Consider the following 19,094-nt stretch of genomic DNA (forward strand, 5'->3'; position numbering starts at 1 on the left):
CGTGCTGGAGGAAGTGGCAGTTTGCTTGGCACCCTGAGTATTGAGCTGATCTTGGTCATAAAGTCTCCAAGGCCTTAGGAGCAGGAAACTGCCTTATGTTACACATGCACATGGCATCCCCATTCTTTATTGCCTTACCTACTTTAGCCATTTATTTGTATATATTTGTTTTGCCAGTGTTTAAACTTTAAGAGCTTTTCTGTATTAATAACTTCCAAGGTGCAAGACATTGCTCTGTGCCTTGTTGTGTGGGACACTGGTATTGGGTTCTTTGTGTGGGTGAAGAGTTAGATGAAGAAAGGCCAGTTAACCTGAAGGAGCCTATTCAGCCCACTCGAGGTTACTAGTGCGTTGTGGATTCTTGTGGGCTGCCCGGAAGGAATGGAATACAGTTTGTCCCTTTAAGTTGTGAAAGAGTAACTAAAACTGGTTGCACTTGTGTTTAATTCTAAAATAATTAATTTTACTACTTTTGAAAAAATGTTGACCTTTACCCTGTTGTATTCCCTCATGCTAGTCTCCTGTATTTTTGAATGGGTGCAATGAAAGACTGCTGCCTCTTTAATTTAGGTACTGTTACAAGACATTGCTGAGATCATCTGAAAATTCTTTGCAGATGTTACTAGGGACTAAAGCCAAACGTTCAAGTTCAAAATGATTAGACTTTGTTCTTTTGTATGAGGCTGTATGACACACTGGTATGTTGCAAGGGTTCCCCACCCTGCCTTTTACAGTGATCTTGACTCCTACTTCGTCATTTTTTATTTTTTACTGTAATTATTCTAGAAAGATCTAATTTAAAAGCAACTTTCTGAAGCTTCATTTATCTACCTTTGTAGATTGAGATAGTATACTGACGTAGCACAAGAAAATTTTCTCTTGAAAACCACATTAAACAATAATTGTGTATTTAATCCAAACCCTGCAATACCTCCTGCTGAGAACAAAAAAAAAAAGGAGTAATCTCTGGGTAAGCTTGTGGGGAAAATCTGTGGGAACAAATTGATGTCCCTCAGCTGTTGGATATAAATGAAAAGAACAAGTTTCTGCAGTACTGATGTGTAGATCTGTCCATGGAAGATGATGAAACTCTTGAGCTCTGTTCCTGTGCTCACGAAACTTGTGTGTGATCAGTGCTGACATCTGGCGTGTGTCACCTGGTGGTGGCAGAGGTGTGTGACAGGGCCCTGAGTGCTCACAGCCCCTCAGAGTGTGATGTAAATGCACTGGCAGCAGGTGATGCTGACGCTGCTGCTGTGTCTCGGGGGTGACAGGCTTGTGCTGTGCTCTGACTCCAAGGCACCCTTGGAAGGATGAGCAGGACAGCAGCAGCTGTAGGAGCTCTGCCATAGGAGCACTGCTGTTTCCCAGCTCTGCTGTTCAGCCGTGCAGCTTCAGCCACTTGCTGTTCACAAGCAGCCTATAGGGAGAAGCCTATAGGGAGAAGTATTTTCTGAGTAATTCTCTCCCAGGATTCAACAAACTGAGGATGAAGCATATTGATTTTCAGTTATGTGCCTCTTCTCACTTCCTTTTTTTTTGAAGGTAAGTTACAAATCTGCTTGCTTGGTTCAAAGTCTATTTTAATTCACTTAACTGGAGTGACTGCAGAAAATGTTTTTCTTTCCTTTTGTATATCTTAAGACTCTTACATGTCTTGCAGTAAAGAATTTGTAAGATGTTCTCCTTTTCTAGCTCAGCCCATTGAAAAAAATCAAAACCCCACAACCTCACATATAAACAAAGTAGGCTGGGAAGGACCAATGCTGTGAAGTTGGATCAAGCCCAGCTTGAAATTTGATGCATAAATTCCAATTTTTCTCATGCTGATTTGCTCAAAAGGGTAACAAGAGTTTGTACCTTGACTCCTCCCCCCATCTTTTAATGCATTCCTTTTTATTGTAGTCTATGTCCCGTGGTGGTGAGTGCCACAAAGTTCTGTTTATCAGGGAATCCTATTTTTAAAAAATGTTTTATTTCATTCTTCCATTCTTACTTCAAAGGAGTAAGGTAAGATTTAGTCAAGTAGGAAGAGAGCTTCTTTAAGAGGGTGAGGCTTTTATTTTATGCAAGTCATGCAAAACAGTTTCCTTTTTGTTTTAATAAATTATGGTGCATCTTTTATGTTCTTTGATAGATGGGACTAAAATAAGACTTTTCTAGCAAGCGAATCTGGTATTCCTTTTTTCACAGCTTCTTTGCCAATTTTTGTGCTCATTGACTTCTTAAGATTTCTTTGGCTTATATATTAAATAAAACCAACAGGTAAACAATTTAAAATGCTAGTACATTGGATATTTAAAAAAAAAAAAGTATTGATTTATCAGAGATGGAGCAATACTCTGCTGGGGTAGGTATATGGGCTGGTGTATGCTATCAGAGATTGATGTTTATTTACATCCTGAATGGTGCTGATTTCCTGTCTGATTTCTTGCTCCAGCTACACATGTATGGTCCTGGTGCTGCAAACTAGTGTTGAGCCACGTGAAAAATTAACTTAAAATACTGGTGAATTGGGTAATAAAGGTAAAGATTAAGAATTCTAATATTTGCCCGCCAGTGGCAAGATTTTTTGTTTTGGTTTTTTTACACTAATTTGTATAAGTTTATTTTCTGTCTGCCTTTTACTGCTTGTACAAAGCATTCAAGAACGTTGCCCTTCCAGAAGTATTCTGCTAAGCAGACTGAAGTCCCAAGAAACCTTTACCTGCAGGAATTGTTTTCTGGTACAGTTGGAACAGCTTACTGGCTCCAACCAGTATACTTTGGTTTGGTTTCTTTGTGCTGTAGCATTTTCTGCAACAGCAATTTTGTAGAAAAGAAGAAACAAGACAATCTGTCCAAACACTGGTACTATGTAGGGAAAAGTTGTGGTGGAGTCCTAGCTGGAACAGATACTGTAGCATGAAAAACCTGAGATACTGGCTCTGATGGCTACAGGGTTAAAATCGGGGTGAGGGGAGAACAAAAGAGTAACAGTGAAGCCCTGAGAGCAAGCTACTGTTCTAAAAACTAAAGTAACAAAATGAACTTTTTCAGCCTCCCTGCTCAGTTCGTCCTTACATTCCTGTAAGAATTGCGTCAGGCTCGTTTGTTAAAGTTCATGGTAGAAAACCACAGGTACTAGACCTGGAAAAGGAACCTCTCCATATGTGTTGCTGGGCAGTCCCGGCTGTTTACTACTGTAGTATTGTGAGCTCTTTGTAATATTTCACAATGTCTCTTTAAAATGATTGCATTGCAGCTTGATTATGGGTAAAATCTGCCCGGGTGGGTTGAAATAAGAAGAAATGTAGCTGGCGAGTGGAGTAGGGGAAGAGGTAGTGGCAGAAGAGCTTTGGGATATGAAATGGGCATGACTTCTTGGCTTAAACCAAAAGAGGCCAGGTGAAGCCAGTCCCCCTGGCCTGTGGCATTTGGCTGTGTGGCATTGAACAGTGGCTTGCCCTGAATTTTATTAGCTTTGCATAGCAATGCAAGGTAGACACAGCAACCTACAGCTCCCATGGTTTTCTGTGAGAGCCTTTGTGTGGCACTGCCCAGTGTGTTCTTAGACACAGTTTTGTTGGAAGCTATGGAAGCAAATACCCTCAGTAAAGTGAGGAGAGGGGATGCATCCCTGGCCTATAGTTAGCAAGGATCTGGAAAGGATTTTGGAGAATAATAAGCCCTCAGCTACTTTTAGCCCGTGCTGCAAGGGAAATGCCAGCAATTACAGCCCTAACTAATGTGCAGTTCAAATTGCAACCCGGGCTCCATCCTTGCAGAATGCAAGTTTGTGATTCCTGCAACAAATGCTTCTGTATAGCTCTGATCTAATATTTACTGACACGCTAGGTGGGCACCAGTGTGTCAGACTTTCATGTGACAATTCCACTTAAGCAGTTAATTATCCTGTTAGCATTTGCACTCTTAAGAATTAATCTGGGTCTGTGTTTTCTAAAAGCTTCTAAAACTTAACTTCAGATGGACATCCAAATGTTTCTGGGCTTTTTCTCCCTACTGGAAAAACAGCATTTCATGTTGCATTTAAAACTGCAAGCTATGTGATCCTTTGCAATCAGACTTTAATTCACAAATGATTCCTCTTTATTTGGCCTGGGTAACTTTTCAAACTTTTGTATCCCAGTGTGTGGCTGTGCAAAAGAAGAATGGATTAATAAAGGAAATCTTCTGTCAAGAATTAGTGTTGAAAGGCTATAGTTGTTGGAGTGTTTTTTCAATGGTGTAATTTCAATGTAGCTGTAACCAGATCGTGGCTTGTACTTAGCCATGCAAGAGCACTTGGCCGGAAGTGGCAGCACATGTCACCAGGCTTGCTCTGAACGTGTGTAGCTCACCACTTCCTCATACTGACGTGAAGGAACAAAAGAAACATCAGTTTCTAGTTCATTTTAACCTCCAAAAAGTTGCAGTGGCAGAGGTACTTACAGCCTTTCCCTTTATGTTCTTTTTAGCTTTGAAATGAATCTTTGAGAATTTTGATGAAGTTCATACTAGAAATCTTAAGTTCTGAGAAGATCTTTTTTGTGCAGGTCCTGACTTTTAGAAGTGATCAAAGGAATGGTTGTATAAATCATTTCAGTGCTGCAAGGGAGATGAGTAACCACAAGAAACCAGTCTGTGCAAGACCTGGATTGGTGCACATGGAAAGCTTGCACTGCATTCAGGAGTCCTTCTCAGAAAGCCACCCCTCCAGAAGTCTGTCACTGTCTGTGCTGCTGTGTCTTAGCTTCAGCAGTTCACAGGACAGGCAGAATTCTCTTTAAACCACAGCAGTCTCTGAATCTAGTTTTCCTGATAGTTGTTGTACTAAAGCTTCAGGCCTAGACACAAATGAACTTTTAAAACTGATTTAATTTGCTGTTGCCACGATACAATGCTCTTTCCAGAGAAATCCCTATTTGTGCTTTATAACCTTTGAGGCCAAAACAAAATCTATTCAGAGCAAAGGTTATTTGTTTTCAGACCTGAATACAGTTATCTGTGGTTTCAGCAGCTGTGATTGCATCTAGTTAAGAGAAAAATCTTTACAACAAGGGAGGCAGATTCCTCTCCAATGTGAAATGGAAACACTTGCCAAACTTATATTACATAGAATAGGGATTTTTTGAAAGTACATGTAGTTCTCATGTCATTTTTAGAAGAGTGTGAATTAATGAAAGTATCATTTTTCCTGTAAATCTACCAGTGAATCTTGTGAAATTGCAATTGTAGTAGTAATCATAGCATTTTAAATTAATGCAATTAATTTCATACGCTGTTAAAGTGCTGATGTGATATTTTTGCTCATAATTTGTATTCTAAATAATGAGCTGAACTACATATCCATGGCACATTAAGTGGCTGAAACCTGTTATTTTCAGTATATTAAAATAGTAATATTGCATGTGAGAAGAATGAAATTCAAGTAGCTAATGAACATTGATATTTCATATTCAGTTTCTACTGTGGTTTATTAAAAACTCCCATAGCTTCCTGTTTAATGGATAGATGAATTCTTAAAGCTAGAAACAGCATTTTTCCAATTAAAACTCTTATAATTATAAAACTCTTGATAATTATCAATTAAATTACATCTTAAGAAAGTTTATTTAATTTTTTCTAACTTACCCCCATCTTTTACAAACTACAACTGAATATCAAGTAACTATTTAGGATGCCGTGAAGAAAAGTGGGCCATTTGTTTCCAAACTGATTAATTTGGGGGCTACTGTCACAGGATTGAAAAATCTGGCAGTCATGTAGTAGTGAGACTTGGGAAGTCTCAATTTGACCTGTGTTGTAATACAGATGTAGAGATGCAAAAGTTAAAGTAGTTAGGATTAAGACTAGTCTGTTTGGAAATCCATTTCACCCCTCTAAACCTTAAAAAGACATTATTAAGCCCTTCTGAATTTATTTTAAAAATCTTTTTCTAAAACCTATGGCTTAAAATCTGAAATTTGGTGTCAAAAACAGTCTGAGAACTGATGGCTACCATGTGGAAGTATAAGGGGGAAAAGGAGAGAAGTGTTTTCTTGATGCTTTTTGGAGCTTCCTAGAAAATCTTAATTGCTCCCAAATGAGTGTTCTTTAAAAAGGAGTCCTATATGTCCTGTGTTGTATTGCGATTTACTGTGATGTCTGATTAGATTGCATCAAACATCAGTTTTCAAAAGTAGGTGCTGGCTTTGAAAAGGAACTAAGGGGTCACAGGATGTATTTTTAACTCTGAGCCAGAGGTACCAGGGAATTGACTTGAACTGCAGGGACTAGTCAGAAGTTCAGGAGAAATGCACATTCAAACTAATGACCTTATTAGTGTAAAATGGAAAGATTTGGAGATCAAGTCTTCCTCTAATGACCTTGACTAACTAGTAGTGAGTCTGAGTTTGGTCTGCTTTCATTGTGCAGAATAATTTATGCTTGACATGTTGGATGCAGCTGAAAACCTTTGTGCATTCTCAGCACTTCCAAGTGTGTGGAAGAAATGGCAGCTTCAGAATAGTTCTTTTGACTAAGTTTGCTCTTAACCAAATTGCCAAAGGAAATGGAACACTTCATTAATTGCAAAACTTAAGAGTATCTCTTTCTCTGGCAGGAATCGATTTTAAGATCAGAACGATAGAATTAGATGGAAAGAAAATCAAGCTACAAATATGGTAAGTATTCCAAACTAAATCAGGTTTTCAGTGACTTGAATTCACTTTGAGAAAGAATACTTCATACGTTTTGAGCTTCAGTGTACCAGAAGTTTCATACCTTTTATTCATTGATTGTCCATAAGTTTTATGCTTTCTTCTAGCTTGCCCTTGGAGAAGTTCTGCTTCAGTAGCACAGGAAATAGCCTGTTCACATGCAAGCATTACAGCAACTTCCTATTTTATCAAAAGCTGTCCTCTTAAATGTGCTTTTAGCTTTTCCGTGTGGAGGAGAAATATTAACTCAATAGCTGCAAGCTAAAATATGCATGCCAGTAAAATGTAATCTCCTCTGATACTTTGATACCTGGTTGTACTCACCAAGGCACAGGTGAATGATAATGCTCCCAATTCCTTGCATGGTGGCTTAGTAGAAACTGAGTCTCCTGAGCCAGAATCCTTGTGACTAAGGAAGTGCAGTGCCAGAAGTGGCTGGTAAAAATTTCGTGTCTGTAATATAGGTTAAAAAAGCTGGGTTTTGTTGGGCCTTTGGGGTTCAGCTCCCCTGAGGTGTGACTGGTAGCCAAACACTTGAGTCTGCTGGTTCACTCACAGACAGGTACTGCTTTCAAGTCACCCAGGGCAAAACACCAGCACACCGAGGTGTAGTGGCTGACCTTAGCAGCAAACTGTATGCAACAGTGCACCATCCTGATGTATTTTATTGCTGTGTGTTTTAACTTTTGTTTAAGATGGGACTTGGATGGATCAGAGCTTTTTTTTTTAATTACTGGAGGGCAAGCTGTGTGGTGCTGAGTTTTATTGCTTGCATAAAAACTGGAGTGGTTTTGTGCCGTGTTTCTGGTGCTGCTCTAACTGCTGATGTAAGGAGGGTAGCTTGGGAGTGAGGAAGCTGCTGAGGGCTGAAGAAACTTACACAAACAGCCAAAGGTGTGTTTTCCTAGTGAACAAGTATCAGTGCATTGTTACTCTGTTTAGTAAGACATCTCTAAGTACAGATGAGTGTAAAACAAATCCTTTTTTTCACTGAATTGTAGGGATACAGCAGGCCAGGAGAGATTCCGCACAATCACGACAGCTTACTACAGAGGAGCCATGGTGAGTGCTCACACTTGAAAAAACCTAAACACAACTAGTGGAACTGGTTTGCTGTTCCTAAGGTTGTGTCGTGTAAGTCTTCCACTGGAGGACTGGATAATTGTGGCTTGAGATGTGGGGAATGAAGTCTGTGGTTTGGTTGGGGGTTTTCTGTTTGTTTGTTTTTTGTTTTTTTAAACGTGCTGGTACTTCGTCTAGGCCTGGTTTTTGTGATGAAACTTCCAGCCCTATTGTCTTTTTTAATATAATAAAAATTTCTGCAGGTTTTAATAAAATAAGTTGCCAAGCTTTAATCAGATAGGTTTGGTTTTTTTAAACGCAGTCAAGCCCTTTAAACACTTGAAGTGTTTCAAAAGTGGATAATGAATTATTTTAACATTAAAAGTGTGTTTCACTGAGTTGCTTTTCCTTCAGCCAGTAGAGCATGCAAAGTCTGGGCTAGAAATACAATCACTTGCAATGCCCGCTGTTACTTTTTCCTCCACTGACAGTGACTTGAAGTCAAATAACTGACTTAGAGCCTGCACCCTTGTGGTACAACGCTTCTAATGGTTCTTTATGCTATGATTTGAGATATTTTATGTTGGGACTTCTATAATTTTGACTTGGTGGTTGCTACCTGTGCTGCTGTTACAGGTTCTTGCTGCTTTGCATGAACAGATCTGTGACATTCATAGGCTGTGGATCCAAATAACTCCACTGTTATAGAAGACAGGGAGAAATAATAATGGTTGTGGCTCTGTATTAGAGCTTTCCAGTGCTTAAAAAGGCTTTGGCAGTGACCTGGTCTTCTCCCCAGTCCATGGCCAAGGACTTCTATTTGTCCTATGAGGAATGATTGGAAAGGCCTTAGGAAATGGAGGTGAACCTTGCAATCTGTGCTTTATGCAGTGGCTCTGTGGCTTCCCATGCTTTGCTAACTGTTGAGGTCCCATGCCAGTGTATGTACAGAACTGGTGGAAAGAGCTAAAGCTTCTGGGAGAGCCCCAGGGGCAGCTTTGCTGGAAGTGTCTGCTGGCCTCAGGAGACTGGAGCTCACAGGTTTGATACCCTGGACTACTTAAAGCTGCTGCATCTAAACCTGACTTTAACCATAGAGTCCTGGTTGCTGGTGTGGTAGAATTTCTAAACTTATCCCGACTATAGGCTAATAATTAAAAGCTTTGTATAGGTGGTGTGTTTGACATCTAACAGTGGCAAAAGATGTTAAATAGTAATGTTTTGGGTAAATTCCCAGCCATGGCATAATGCCTGGAGAAAAGATTTATACACCTGTAATAGTATGTTGAATTTCTTTGGAAGTATAATTAAAACTACAGCATACATCAAAAGTCAGCCAATAGTGCTAGCTCATCTAACTAGATTTTCCTAACTTTATTTAGGGAATTATGCTGGTGTATGATATCACAAATGAAAAGTCTTTTGACAACATAAAAAACTGGATAAGAAACATAGAGGAGGTAAGTGCTTCGTTCCATCTTATGATTTCCCTGGGACAAATAAAAGTCAAGTAATTACTTTCATTACAGTAGCCAACATATATGGCCATGCACCACTTGCAAGTAAAGTGTGTGCTGTTACATTTCCAGAATAGCCAAATGCCTGTGCATGTGTGCAACCTGCTACAGAGCTCATGGTACACATTTGATCTATTACAGTATTTGGGCAAATGTAATCTAGGAGTATTTATTCCAGCCTATTTTAATATTTTATTGCTTGTTTCAAAAGTCAGCATCTCTCAGTAATGCCTTCACATTAGATAATTTCTCTAAAATAAAATAGTCCATTGTGGAGGAGTTTGATACACAAGTTTCTTTTCAACAATGATGCACTTTGTTCCTGAGAGATTACTTTCTCTTCTTCCAGCATGCCTCTTCAGATGTAGAAAGAATGATCTTGGGTAACAAATGTGATATGAATGAAAAAAGACAAGTCTCAAAAGAAAAAGGGGAGAAGGTAAGATTTGGTAACTTACCCTATTTAGAAGCCTACTTCTTGTAGGATTCTAACTTCTGGATGTTCGGTATGTTTTAGGCATGTGAGAGAGAATGGGTCTCAAGTCTCTTGTTTCGGAAACTTTTATACATATAGGATACCAGGTTTGGGGTTTTTTGTTTTTAAATAGCACTTAACTTCTTCAGGTTTGAATAAACTTCATGGTACTTTTACCTTGAGGGCAAGATCCTGTAAAGAACATTGACCTTTGCTATAGCATGACGTATTCTAGATCTCAATATAAAGTTTTGTGTACACTTTGATTATGTTGTACTCAATTCACTGTAGTGGTCACTTATTCTTGTTTTAAGTACTGTTACTAAAGCTTAAGTAATTGATTGGTTGTTCTACAGAACAAACAAGCGAGGAAGAATACTACAAAATCTGTCGTGTACAGCTGAAGTGGTGTAGCTGTTGGTAACACAGCTTATGGGATGATTGTATTGTAGTTATCTGGTCCACAATCCATATCAATTAAGATTCTACCTTAATGTTCTTTTAGAACCTAAATAAGTATTTTGGTGAGAAATTAATGTCTTTTGTTTTGTTTTGACTTTATGTGAGGGTATGACCAGTTCTAATACTTTGTCTAATTGTCTTTAATGTTCTTGCAAGAGAAAATAGAAGTGAAGCTTGCTTGGTTTTCAAAGCTTCTTGAAGCATGCAGCATCTATTCTGTTATGAACCTATTGTGAACCTATGTGTGAAACATTCCCTTTACAAAGGAACTTCAAAACCACTGAAAAACTTTAACCTCTCTTCCAGTTAGCAATTGATTATGGAATCAAATTTTTGGAGACAAGTGCAAAATCCAGCATAAATGTGGAGGAGGTAAGAGATGGGTGCTACACTTAGGTGCTTCTTGAATTACTTCTGTGGAGGTATGTTCCATGATCTGCTGGGCTTTCTCACCTGACCTGGGACCTGAAGTCCCAACTGTGCTCCTGGCTCTGCTGCTACAATCCAACTGTTTCTGATTTTCTGGTAATGTCTGGAATTGTTTTATAAATGGGTGCTCACAGACTGGTTTACTATTGCTGTAGCAAACAGTTGCTTTAGTGTGTGCCGTGCTACTTAAATTTCAAGTCCTTTTGGACAAGGAATAGGTGTAATTTTAGAACAGTGCTTTGTGCAGGAAATGGGATTCTTTGCTGTCAGGATAACATGCTACTGTGTCACGGAGCCTTCAGGTTACTACTAAATATGTGCTGTGCAGATGAGACTGAAAACTTGTGTATTAACCTGGAACACCAGGTCATAAGCTCATGTTCAAGGAGGAAGAAGACTTACAGTGCTATCTATAGATTTATAATCTGTTTTCCTGCAAATAAATTTTGCACTAAAACCACAAGCTCTCTATTTATGAGAGCATAAGGAAATAGAGTCGGAAGGAAGAGTGGCTCAAGTCCAGTCTATCTCACCATAAATCACTTGTGTCATCTCAGGGAGGGTGGGGGGAGGATCTGAGCTGTATGAAAAGTGTGGACAAAAAAATAACTTTATCAAAAGGCAGTTAAATTAAGATTCATTCATCCAACAAGGTAGACTTGTTCTTAAGTGTTGCCCCTATACCTAATAATTTAAAAGTCTTTCTATGGGGTACTCTTTAGAAGTCCTGCAAACACCTACTTAATTCAGATCAGGCATCTGACAAATTAACTAGAAGCTGAAGACATCGGTTCTTTAAAATAACAAGAGGGACGTTGTGCCAGCCAGGTGTGGTTTTTTCTGATTGCAGGGTGATTGTTACACAGGATAGAGTTAGAATGGACTGATCTGCATCATGCTGCACCTGGACTAGCTTGACCTGATTTTCAGAGTGTCCTTGTGATTCTTAAAGCAGACACTGGAAGTGGGACCATGAGCAGTTAATACCAGAGTGGATAGCTGAGCTCCTCTGGAGGGCTGACTTGCTCTGTCATGTTAGGGCAGTTTCATGTTAACCCCTGCAGGTCATGAAATGCACAACAGTAGTTTGTGCTTACTCCAAATGTTTGGCTCTCTGAATATTTTTTTAAATATTGACACATGAATGATGAAGAAAGCATTAAAAAATGCAGCTGGTGTAGGCATTTGGCAATCACTAATGATTTCGTTTACTTTCCGCCAAATACTTCACTTTCGGGGAATTACACAATTGTGATATTCTTGGGATCAGAAGTGAATTAATTTATTTGTTGTGATTTATTTACATTAAATGAGTGTCTGTCTTTGGATATATTCCAAACACAATGAGAGGGGAAGTGTTTATACTGCTTACAGTCTGGAACTGTCGTTAGATTATTAGGGTCTCCAGATAGCCTAAAGTCTTGCTTTTTCCTGCTCCTGGAGAATTGCAGAATTTTTCTGCTACAGAAGTTTCATTGCTCCTTTGTACATTGAAATCTGGGATGCTGAGATTTGCCAGAGTAATTATTTATGGGTTTTTTCCTGTTTTTAATAGAGATATTGGAAGCTTAAATAGCCTTATAGGTAGTCCAGGAGTAAAGCTTTTGGAGGACAGAAAGCGAGCTAACCTTAATGTGAATTCCCAGGGTTTCCCTTCTCAAAACTCTCTGGGTTTCTAATTGTGATGCACAGTTCAGTTTGGGGGAGAAATAAAATCAGGATTAGTATATGCTCTTCAGATGACTTTTTTTTCTCCGCCCAGATGTATTCAGTGGGAGGGTCTGTTGACTTGCTTCAAAGATTGGCGAGATGGAGACTAAAACCATAGTCTTTTCTTCTAAAGCATGTTTACTGAAGTTTTAAATGTACAGCTATTGTACATAGAGTGTCTTGCAACTCAGAGTGCTTTTAGTGGCCTACAGAACACTCTGTTGTTAATGTGTCTGGCTATTTCAAGTTTATCATGTCCTTCATGTGTCTTGCTCCTAACTCTTGTTTGTTTTTTCTTTATTTCCACTCCTCACCAGGCATTTTTCACACTTGCACGGGACATTATGACAAAGCTCAACAGAAAAATGGTTTGTATTTCCAATTAGCATACAAACTAGTTACAATGAGAGGGCAGCTATCATAATTGGCTGAGTAGTAGCCCTACCAAAACACTCCTGGGGATTACAGTAGTTGCTAGATCAAATTTGAGCAAACAGTGATTTATCACGCTCTATTACACATCAGTGCATAACTATTCATTATTTTGCATGAACATTAACATTGGGCAGCCTGAAACTGATGTGTTGTTCCAAAATGCAATAGTGTGATCCGTCTTTTGTTACGTAGCCTCTTCTCCAGCTAATTCTTAAGATCTGGATTGTTACGTAAATGTTTATTTTTTTTACCAAGTGATTAACAAAGTCTGGATAACTGAGGAGGTCAAGTTGCAGCAGATCTCTGCTCTGGTTATTGCCTTGCAAGCAGGGGAAGTGGGGAGGAAGACTAGAAAAGCTGGAGATCTTTTTTCTGCATTTTATGATGTTGACACTCTTTTCTCTTTCAGAATGACAACAGTTCATCGGGGGCAGGTGGGCCAGTAAAAATAACAGAAAATCGATCTAAGAAGAGCAGCTTCTTTCGATGCACGCTACTTTGATGAACTTCTAATGATAGACTGCAGCACACTTAGAACCTTTTCTGCTTCTTTGAAAGCACAGGGTCACAAAGCCTCAGAAATAATACCACCAAGCTGCTGCTGAGAGCTCCATTGAACGTAGACTGCGATACACAAATACCAAGTGGATTTTGCTCACTAAGCCTATTGACCTGTCAGGCTCTTCTTTCTCAGATATGGAAGCTATGAAGTGGAGACACAAATGCAAGATTTAACTTGTTTTCCTTTTTTACTTTCTGTTTTATTGCCTGTTGCAAAAGCTGCTATGTTTCTTTTAACTTTGCACATCCATATTGGCCTCTTACTGCCTGTTACAGCACAATCTTACATTTGTATTTGCACAGTTTGACTTGTAAGTAAGATTCTTAACAGATTTGTGCAGTTTTCTTTCTCTTTTTAAAAAAAATTGATTTTCAAGCAGAAGAGCCAGGGGAAAAATTAAGTCTCATTTCCTTTATTTTCTATGCTGTATACTTGTGGCCATGCAGTATGGATGTTGTTGCTCTAGTGATGAGAATCACTGTAACTATTGGCATTTAACAATTTGTACAGATTTTGTCTCTTAGATGCACAAATCTGTTTATGCAGAAGCTATGGCTTCTATTCTGAATGTAGTATGTTGCTTTTCTTTCTTTACCAGACTTAGCAAAGTTGTGTTCTGAATTGCCAGTCACTGTCTGATTCACAGATGCACCTTTCAGTTATTTGAATAAACACAGTGTCTTTCCTCACTTAACTTCCCTTTGTTAGCTCAGACTGTCTGCACTTTTTTTTGTTTCTGATGAGGAAGTACACTCTGGATTTGAAATCATCACCGCAAATTGGCCTCGTCACTATCACTTAAGTGGCTTGTGGAAGCTGAATGCATGAGTTCTGAGTAACCTCTTTGTGGATTCACTTGTTCAGAAATGACTGCTTCTAAAGGTGACTTCCATTTCTACTCTTAATTCTAAGGGTAGTTCGTTAACGTCTGTAAGCATCGACCCTTGACAACGGAGGTGTCCAAAACCAAGCTTCCTGCACAGTTGCTAAAGTATATCAAGTTTTGGCACTAAGGAAGCTTTGCATTAGGGCTGTAATGTACTCCTAGTTATGCAGTTAATGCTGAACGTGTGTCTTTGGTCTGCTCGAGCAGTTGTTTTTTCATCAAAAACTGGTACAGTGACCTAGACTGTTAGAAGTAGAGGTGAAACATAGTTGCCTTTTTTACTCAACTGAGCATTGTATAACCTAGTCTTTGTTCTACTACTTTTTTATTGTCTTCTGAAAAATTTCCTCAATGAGCAATTAAAACAGGTGCTTTAGTTCTGTTGGTGTGCCAAACGTGGACCATTGTAAGCTTTAACTACAAGTTTGTGTCCAGCATGTTTGCTGTTAGGGGATGGGTGTGTTCTGTCATTGTCAAAGGAAATGTCTGACGTGCTTGCTTTTGCTTCACTTTGTTGTCTGGAGTTGTAAACAGTGAGTTGGTTGTTACCACAGATAACCACTTCATTTTGCTCTGTCAGGTACTGAATTTGTCTGGGTCTGTTCTAAATAGTTTGAAAGGGAACAGGCCAATAGCGTTAGACGTAAAGCTTTTGATTTTAAAAGGTTTAACCTTAGTAGCTGGTTCCATAGTTTTAAGTGGTTATCAGCCTGTCCCTGTGTGTAGTTTAATAGAAGTAGTTCTTGTAACTAGTTGGTGGATCTCATAAACTGCTGTTGCTGCACTAGAACAGAGAAACCTTAATGGCAACAAGGTTTAGTGAAAAAACAAAGCAACCCTAACTGCTCTGGTGTCTACCCTTGATATTTTTCTTGGACAGGCTAAAGCAGTTATGTTTTCTGTATGGTTAAAAAAAGTGCTTCTATACAGAAAGTGTTGTGACACCAATTATGAATGTTGTTTATTTTCAGTAATTTACCTCTGACTTATTTGGTGTCGTAATACTTTGATTTTTATCTCAGGGGTTGTCTGCAAACCAAAACTGACATGTTCTGTGTTTGGCACTGTTTACAGAATGCTTTGTATTGTTTTTCCTGTCTTCACTGTGTGGTAAATGTTCATTCAATATTAGTCTCCATGAACTTCCCTTTCAAAGAGCCTGTAAGTAGTAGAGTCTATGAAGTGCTTCTTGAAGCAGCAGCAAATTGGGGTATCTGCTCTGTATGGGGGAGGGTGGGAGGGAGAAAAAAACTTGCTATTTTCTTACACTTAGCTGTGCTAAACTGTACATAAATGTGAGGTAAGACCATAGGAAATTCACTTTATGCATGAGAAAGTACTGCAGTAAATATTTCACTTTGCTTATTGTTCATGTACAGTTCATCTTTTTCTATTTGTAGAAGAATTTAATGCAATTTTGTTGTCATCTGCTGAAACTGAAGAATTCTAATTTCATGTGGTCTTATGGATAAGGTAAAATGCAGATTTCTTTCTGTCTTTGCCCCCACCCCACTTCTCCAGCAGTATTAGATGGCTGAGTGGCTGCACTTTATCAGTGTGCTAACTTCTGGTCAGTAGAGACCTTTCTGTGTACAGTCTGCCCTGTCAGATGTGGAAAAATGTGCTGTATCTTAGCGTGCAAATCAGCTGTTATGTTCTACTGGGATATTTTAGCTATGTTTTCCTCTAGTCAAGCAGGTGATGATAATGGTATGTTCTGCCTACGCATCAGATGCTGGGTATTACAGGCTTTTCTAATATCACTATGATTGTTTTGTGCAGTCTCTGTTGCTACTTTGCTCAAGACTATATAATCCTAAGTTTTGAAGGACTCTTAACTATACCTCAGTCAACTAGTTAGTACTCTAATGCCCATTAGAATTAAAGTCATATACTTATTATTCATTAAGCAGCAAATGTATTTCTGTTTTCTTCCAGAAATTGCCATTAACCTTTCAGGAAATAGACATTTTTTGGTGGATTTCAATAAAACAAAAATGCTGCTTCTTATTTGGAGTTTTAGGAGAAGTTCCCTCAGCCCCGTGCCTGTGCGCTCTATCTTGACCAATATTTTTCTAAGTGGTTTTTAAAAAAAGTCAAATGAAAAACAAACTGATCTCAGTGCTTTGCAATATTAGCTTTCAGTCTGTGCTCAGCAAAACATGCACAAGTAGTTTTTGTTGAGCGTATATAGAATATGTAATTGACTTATCTGGGAGTTCTAATATTGCTAAAGCTTAAACCGCTCACGAAACGTAATGCAGCTCACTTTTCTCTTTGGGGGACAGTCTCAAAAATAGTGATTGACTTTTCAGACTGGTAGTTCTTTTTACAGAAAATATTTCCCATTGTAAGTAACTTTCTCATACTAGTCTGCTGAAGTTAAGTGAATTACGTGGATCATTTTCACAGGTGAATAAAGGAGTCTTGAATGTACATATCACATTAAAATATTGTGAATGCATAATGATTTGAAAGTACATCAATAATATGTAAAATGCATAAATGTGTTATTTGTGAAAATGCATCTGTTGTTTGGTTACCTGTTAATGTAACAGAATTTTTGCAATGTTAAACTTGCTAAGGATCGGTCTGTAGGTGATAATAGGTCTTTTTTCTCCTCCATTCACTGAACTGCTTATGCCATTCTCATTCTTAAAAATAAAACTCGTATTTCTTTCTTCCAAAAAAAGCAGGATTTACATTGATTTTTCTTGTTTCTGGTGAATTTAACTATTTCAGTGCATTCCTATGGCCTTACAAACATTTTTGCAAATAAAACTTCAGTTACCATTATTTTAATGCTATATAGCTACTAAATTCAGAATAAAAAGTATAGTCTTTGAGAAAATGCTTAATTTTGAAACAGAAGTGTTCTACTGTGTGTGTTTAAGCACATTTTACCTCTGGTATAAAGGTGTAATGTGAAAAGCTCCTGCAGATAAAAGTGAACTTGTCATGTGGTTAACTTGTAAACCTAATCATTAATCGTGTATTGATGTATATAGACAGAAAAACCAAACCCAGCTCCTAAGAAAACCTTCATAGTCCAATAGTTTTATTATTTCATGTGAACTTTTTTACAATGTGTGTCTCAAATAAAAGTTACATAATGAAAAGCATTTTGGAGTATTTTGTACGAAATATTCCATGTAGTTTTTATACAGTTGGCATCTCCACTCTACTTTTGATACATTTGTGGAAAGGTGTCCAGTTGAGTTGCATCTGTAAAACTTAGTTTAACTAGTGATAAACCACAAGGGTTTTTGTCTGGCTTTGCTTGTTCCTAAACTTGACTCTTCTTTAGAGTTGTCCAGAAAAATCCTTTATTTCTGTAGTGATTGCTTAAATCTAAGTATATTATTTTGATGAGCTTCAGTTTCCTAAGAAACCATTTTTCCAGACATTGAGTGTCATGAAATGCCCTTTCAAAGTAACTTTTGAGCAATGCCTGTAAAGGTAACATGAGACACCATTTCCAATTTGATTAAGAATTAGCTACTGACTTAAGCTGTTAGCATTTTCTTTTTTGTTGTTGCTTTAAATCAGCATTATATGAAAGGTATGACTCTGAAATAACCTGGAGCACAAATATCATTGCATCAATATAGCACATATTGTTTGTCTGGCGTCCTTCAACACTGAGGAATATTCCCAAATTGAGGGATTTGACAAATACTTGTTAGCTGTTACATTAGTAATAGTTTCTGCCTTTCAAATTATTGTGGTTTGGCAGTAGCTTGCAATTGGTACAAAAATTAGCAAACCTAAGGAAAGAAGGGTTTATCTACCCAAGACAAAAGCAGGTTAATAGTTGAGACATCCTAAGGAATAAATGGAAAACTCATGGATGACAGATAGCTTCTAAAGTGTGTTTTCTACATGTTCATCTCACCAGCTGTATTTAGCCGAAAGGATATATAGCAACACAAAGCTAGAGTTCCATCCTTGTTACACCTTACTATTTCTTGATTCTGGTTTGCTTTGTTGTGCTTGTTTTCACACTTCGGCAGACAAATTTGCTGCTTTAGGAGCAGCTGTTTAAGCATTATCTTACATATCCCCTAGGTATGAACTGGGTTTATATGCTCAGCAGTCCTTAGGTCCTCGCAGTAGTTAGTGACATTTTAAGTGCATTTGCATTCTGCATTTGTTAAAAGGAAATACCAGGCATGCCTACACTACATAAAAATGGTGATTTATTACAGCTTCTGTCTGGATCTATTTTTGGTTGCAGATTAGCAATTATGATACGAATACTGCACACTTGTAGATCAGAGGCAAGTTGTTGGTACACATGTAGAATGTATCCAGTTTTTATAATCTGGTAAATTGCCTTTTTCATAAATTACTCTTTTTCCTACTTGGTTGACTAGTGGCTCTTAAGAATTCTTGAACTATACCAAAGTCATCAATATAATAAGATTTCATAATTTTTCTTTAGAAAGATCTAATCTTCAAGAGATGAGATACATAAATGAAGCTTTTATGCTGCATAATGTTCTCACCATCTGGAGGTTTAAAGAAAGGGCATGGCATGGAATGCGAAACATACTGAAAAGTTGTGCTCTTGGATGTGTTGTAGTTGCTTCAAAAATTTTTTACTGTCTTCAGCAGAGCACATCAGCAATGAGCTGCCGGTGTGAACAAATGCTCCATGAATTTTCTGAGCCCATAGTTGGTACTTGTTGATAGTTCAATTTGTGAAATTAAGTTGTAAGTTATGAGCAGGATATGAGAATTTTCCCCATCTGAGGAATGAACAGATTAATGAATTGTGGAAAGTTGTGTAACTTAAACTATGCTAGTGAATACACTGTACTGCCTTCAGAGTGACGAAGAACTCTGAACATGGCACTAAGTCTTGAGAATTTCA

The 19,094-nt window shown here is 38.2% G+C and overlaps 1 protein-coding gene across 4 annotated transcripts in view; it reads left to right on the forward strand.

Moving 5' to 3' along the window:
* RAB8B (RAB8B, member RAS oncogene family) overlaps positions 1 to 19,094 on the forward strand; it is a 29,724-nt gene that overhangs the window by 9,881 nt on the left and 749 nt on the right. For 2 of the 4 annotated variants that reach the window (XM_039557842.1, XM_039557843.1), the window contains exons 2-9: positions 6,584 to 6,644; positions 7,682 to 7,742; positions 9,125 to 9,202; positions 9,609 to 9,698; positions 10,503 to 10,568; positions 12,653 to 12,703; positions 13,180 to 13,204; positions 15,619 to 15,691. In XM_039557842.1, coding sequence (XP_039413776.1) covers positions 6,584 to 6,644; positions 7,682 to 7,742; positions 9,125 to 9,202; positions 9,609 to 9,698; positions 10,503 to 10,568; positions 12,653 to 12,703; positions 13,180 to 13,204; positions 15,619 to 15,668 — 482 coding nt within the window. In that variant the 3' untranslated portion in view covers positions 15,669 to 15,691. Of the gene's footprint in view, positions 1 to 6,583; positions 6,645 to 7,681; positions 7,743 to 9,124; positions 9,203 to 9,608; positions 9,699 to 10,502; positions 10,569 to 12,652; positions 12,704 to 13,179; positions 17,341 to 19,094 lie in introns of those variants that run through there. The other 2 variants (XM_039557840.1, XM_039557839.1) reach the window with 2 other exon arrangements.

This window comes from Corvus cornix, chromosome 10 (assembly GCF_000738735.6).
Source record: "Corvus cornix cornix isolate S_Up_H32 chromosome 10, ASM73873v5, whole genome shotgun sequence".
NCBI classification, from domain to species: Eukaryota; Metazoa; Chordata; class Aves; order Passeriformes; family Corvidae; genus Corvus; species Corvus cornix.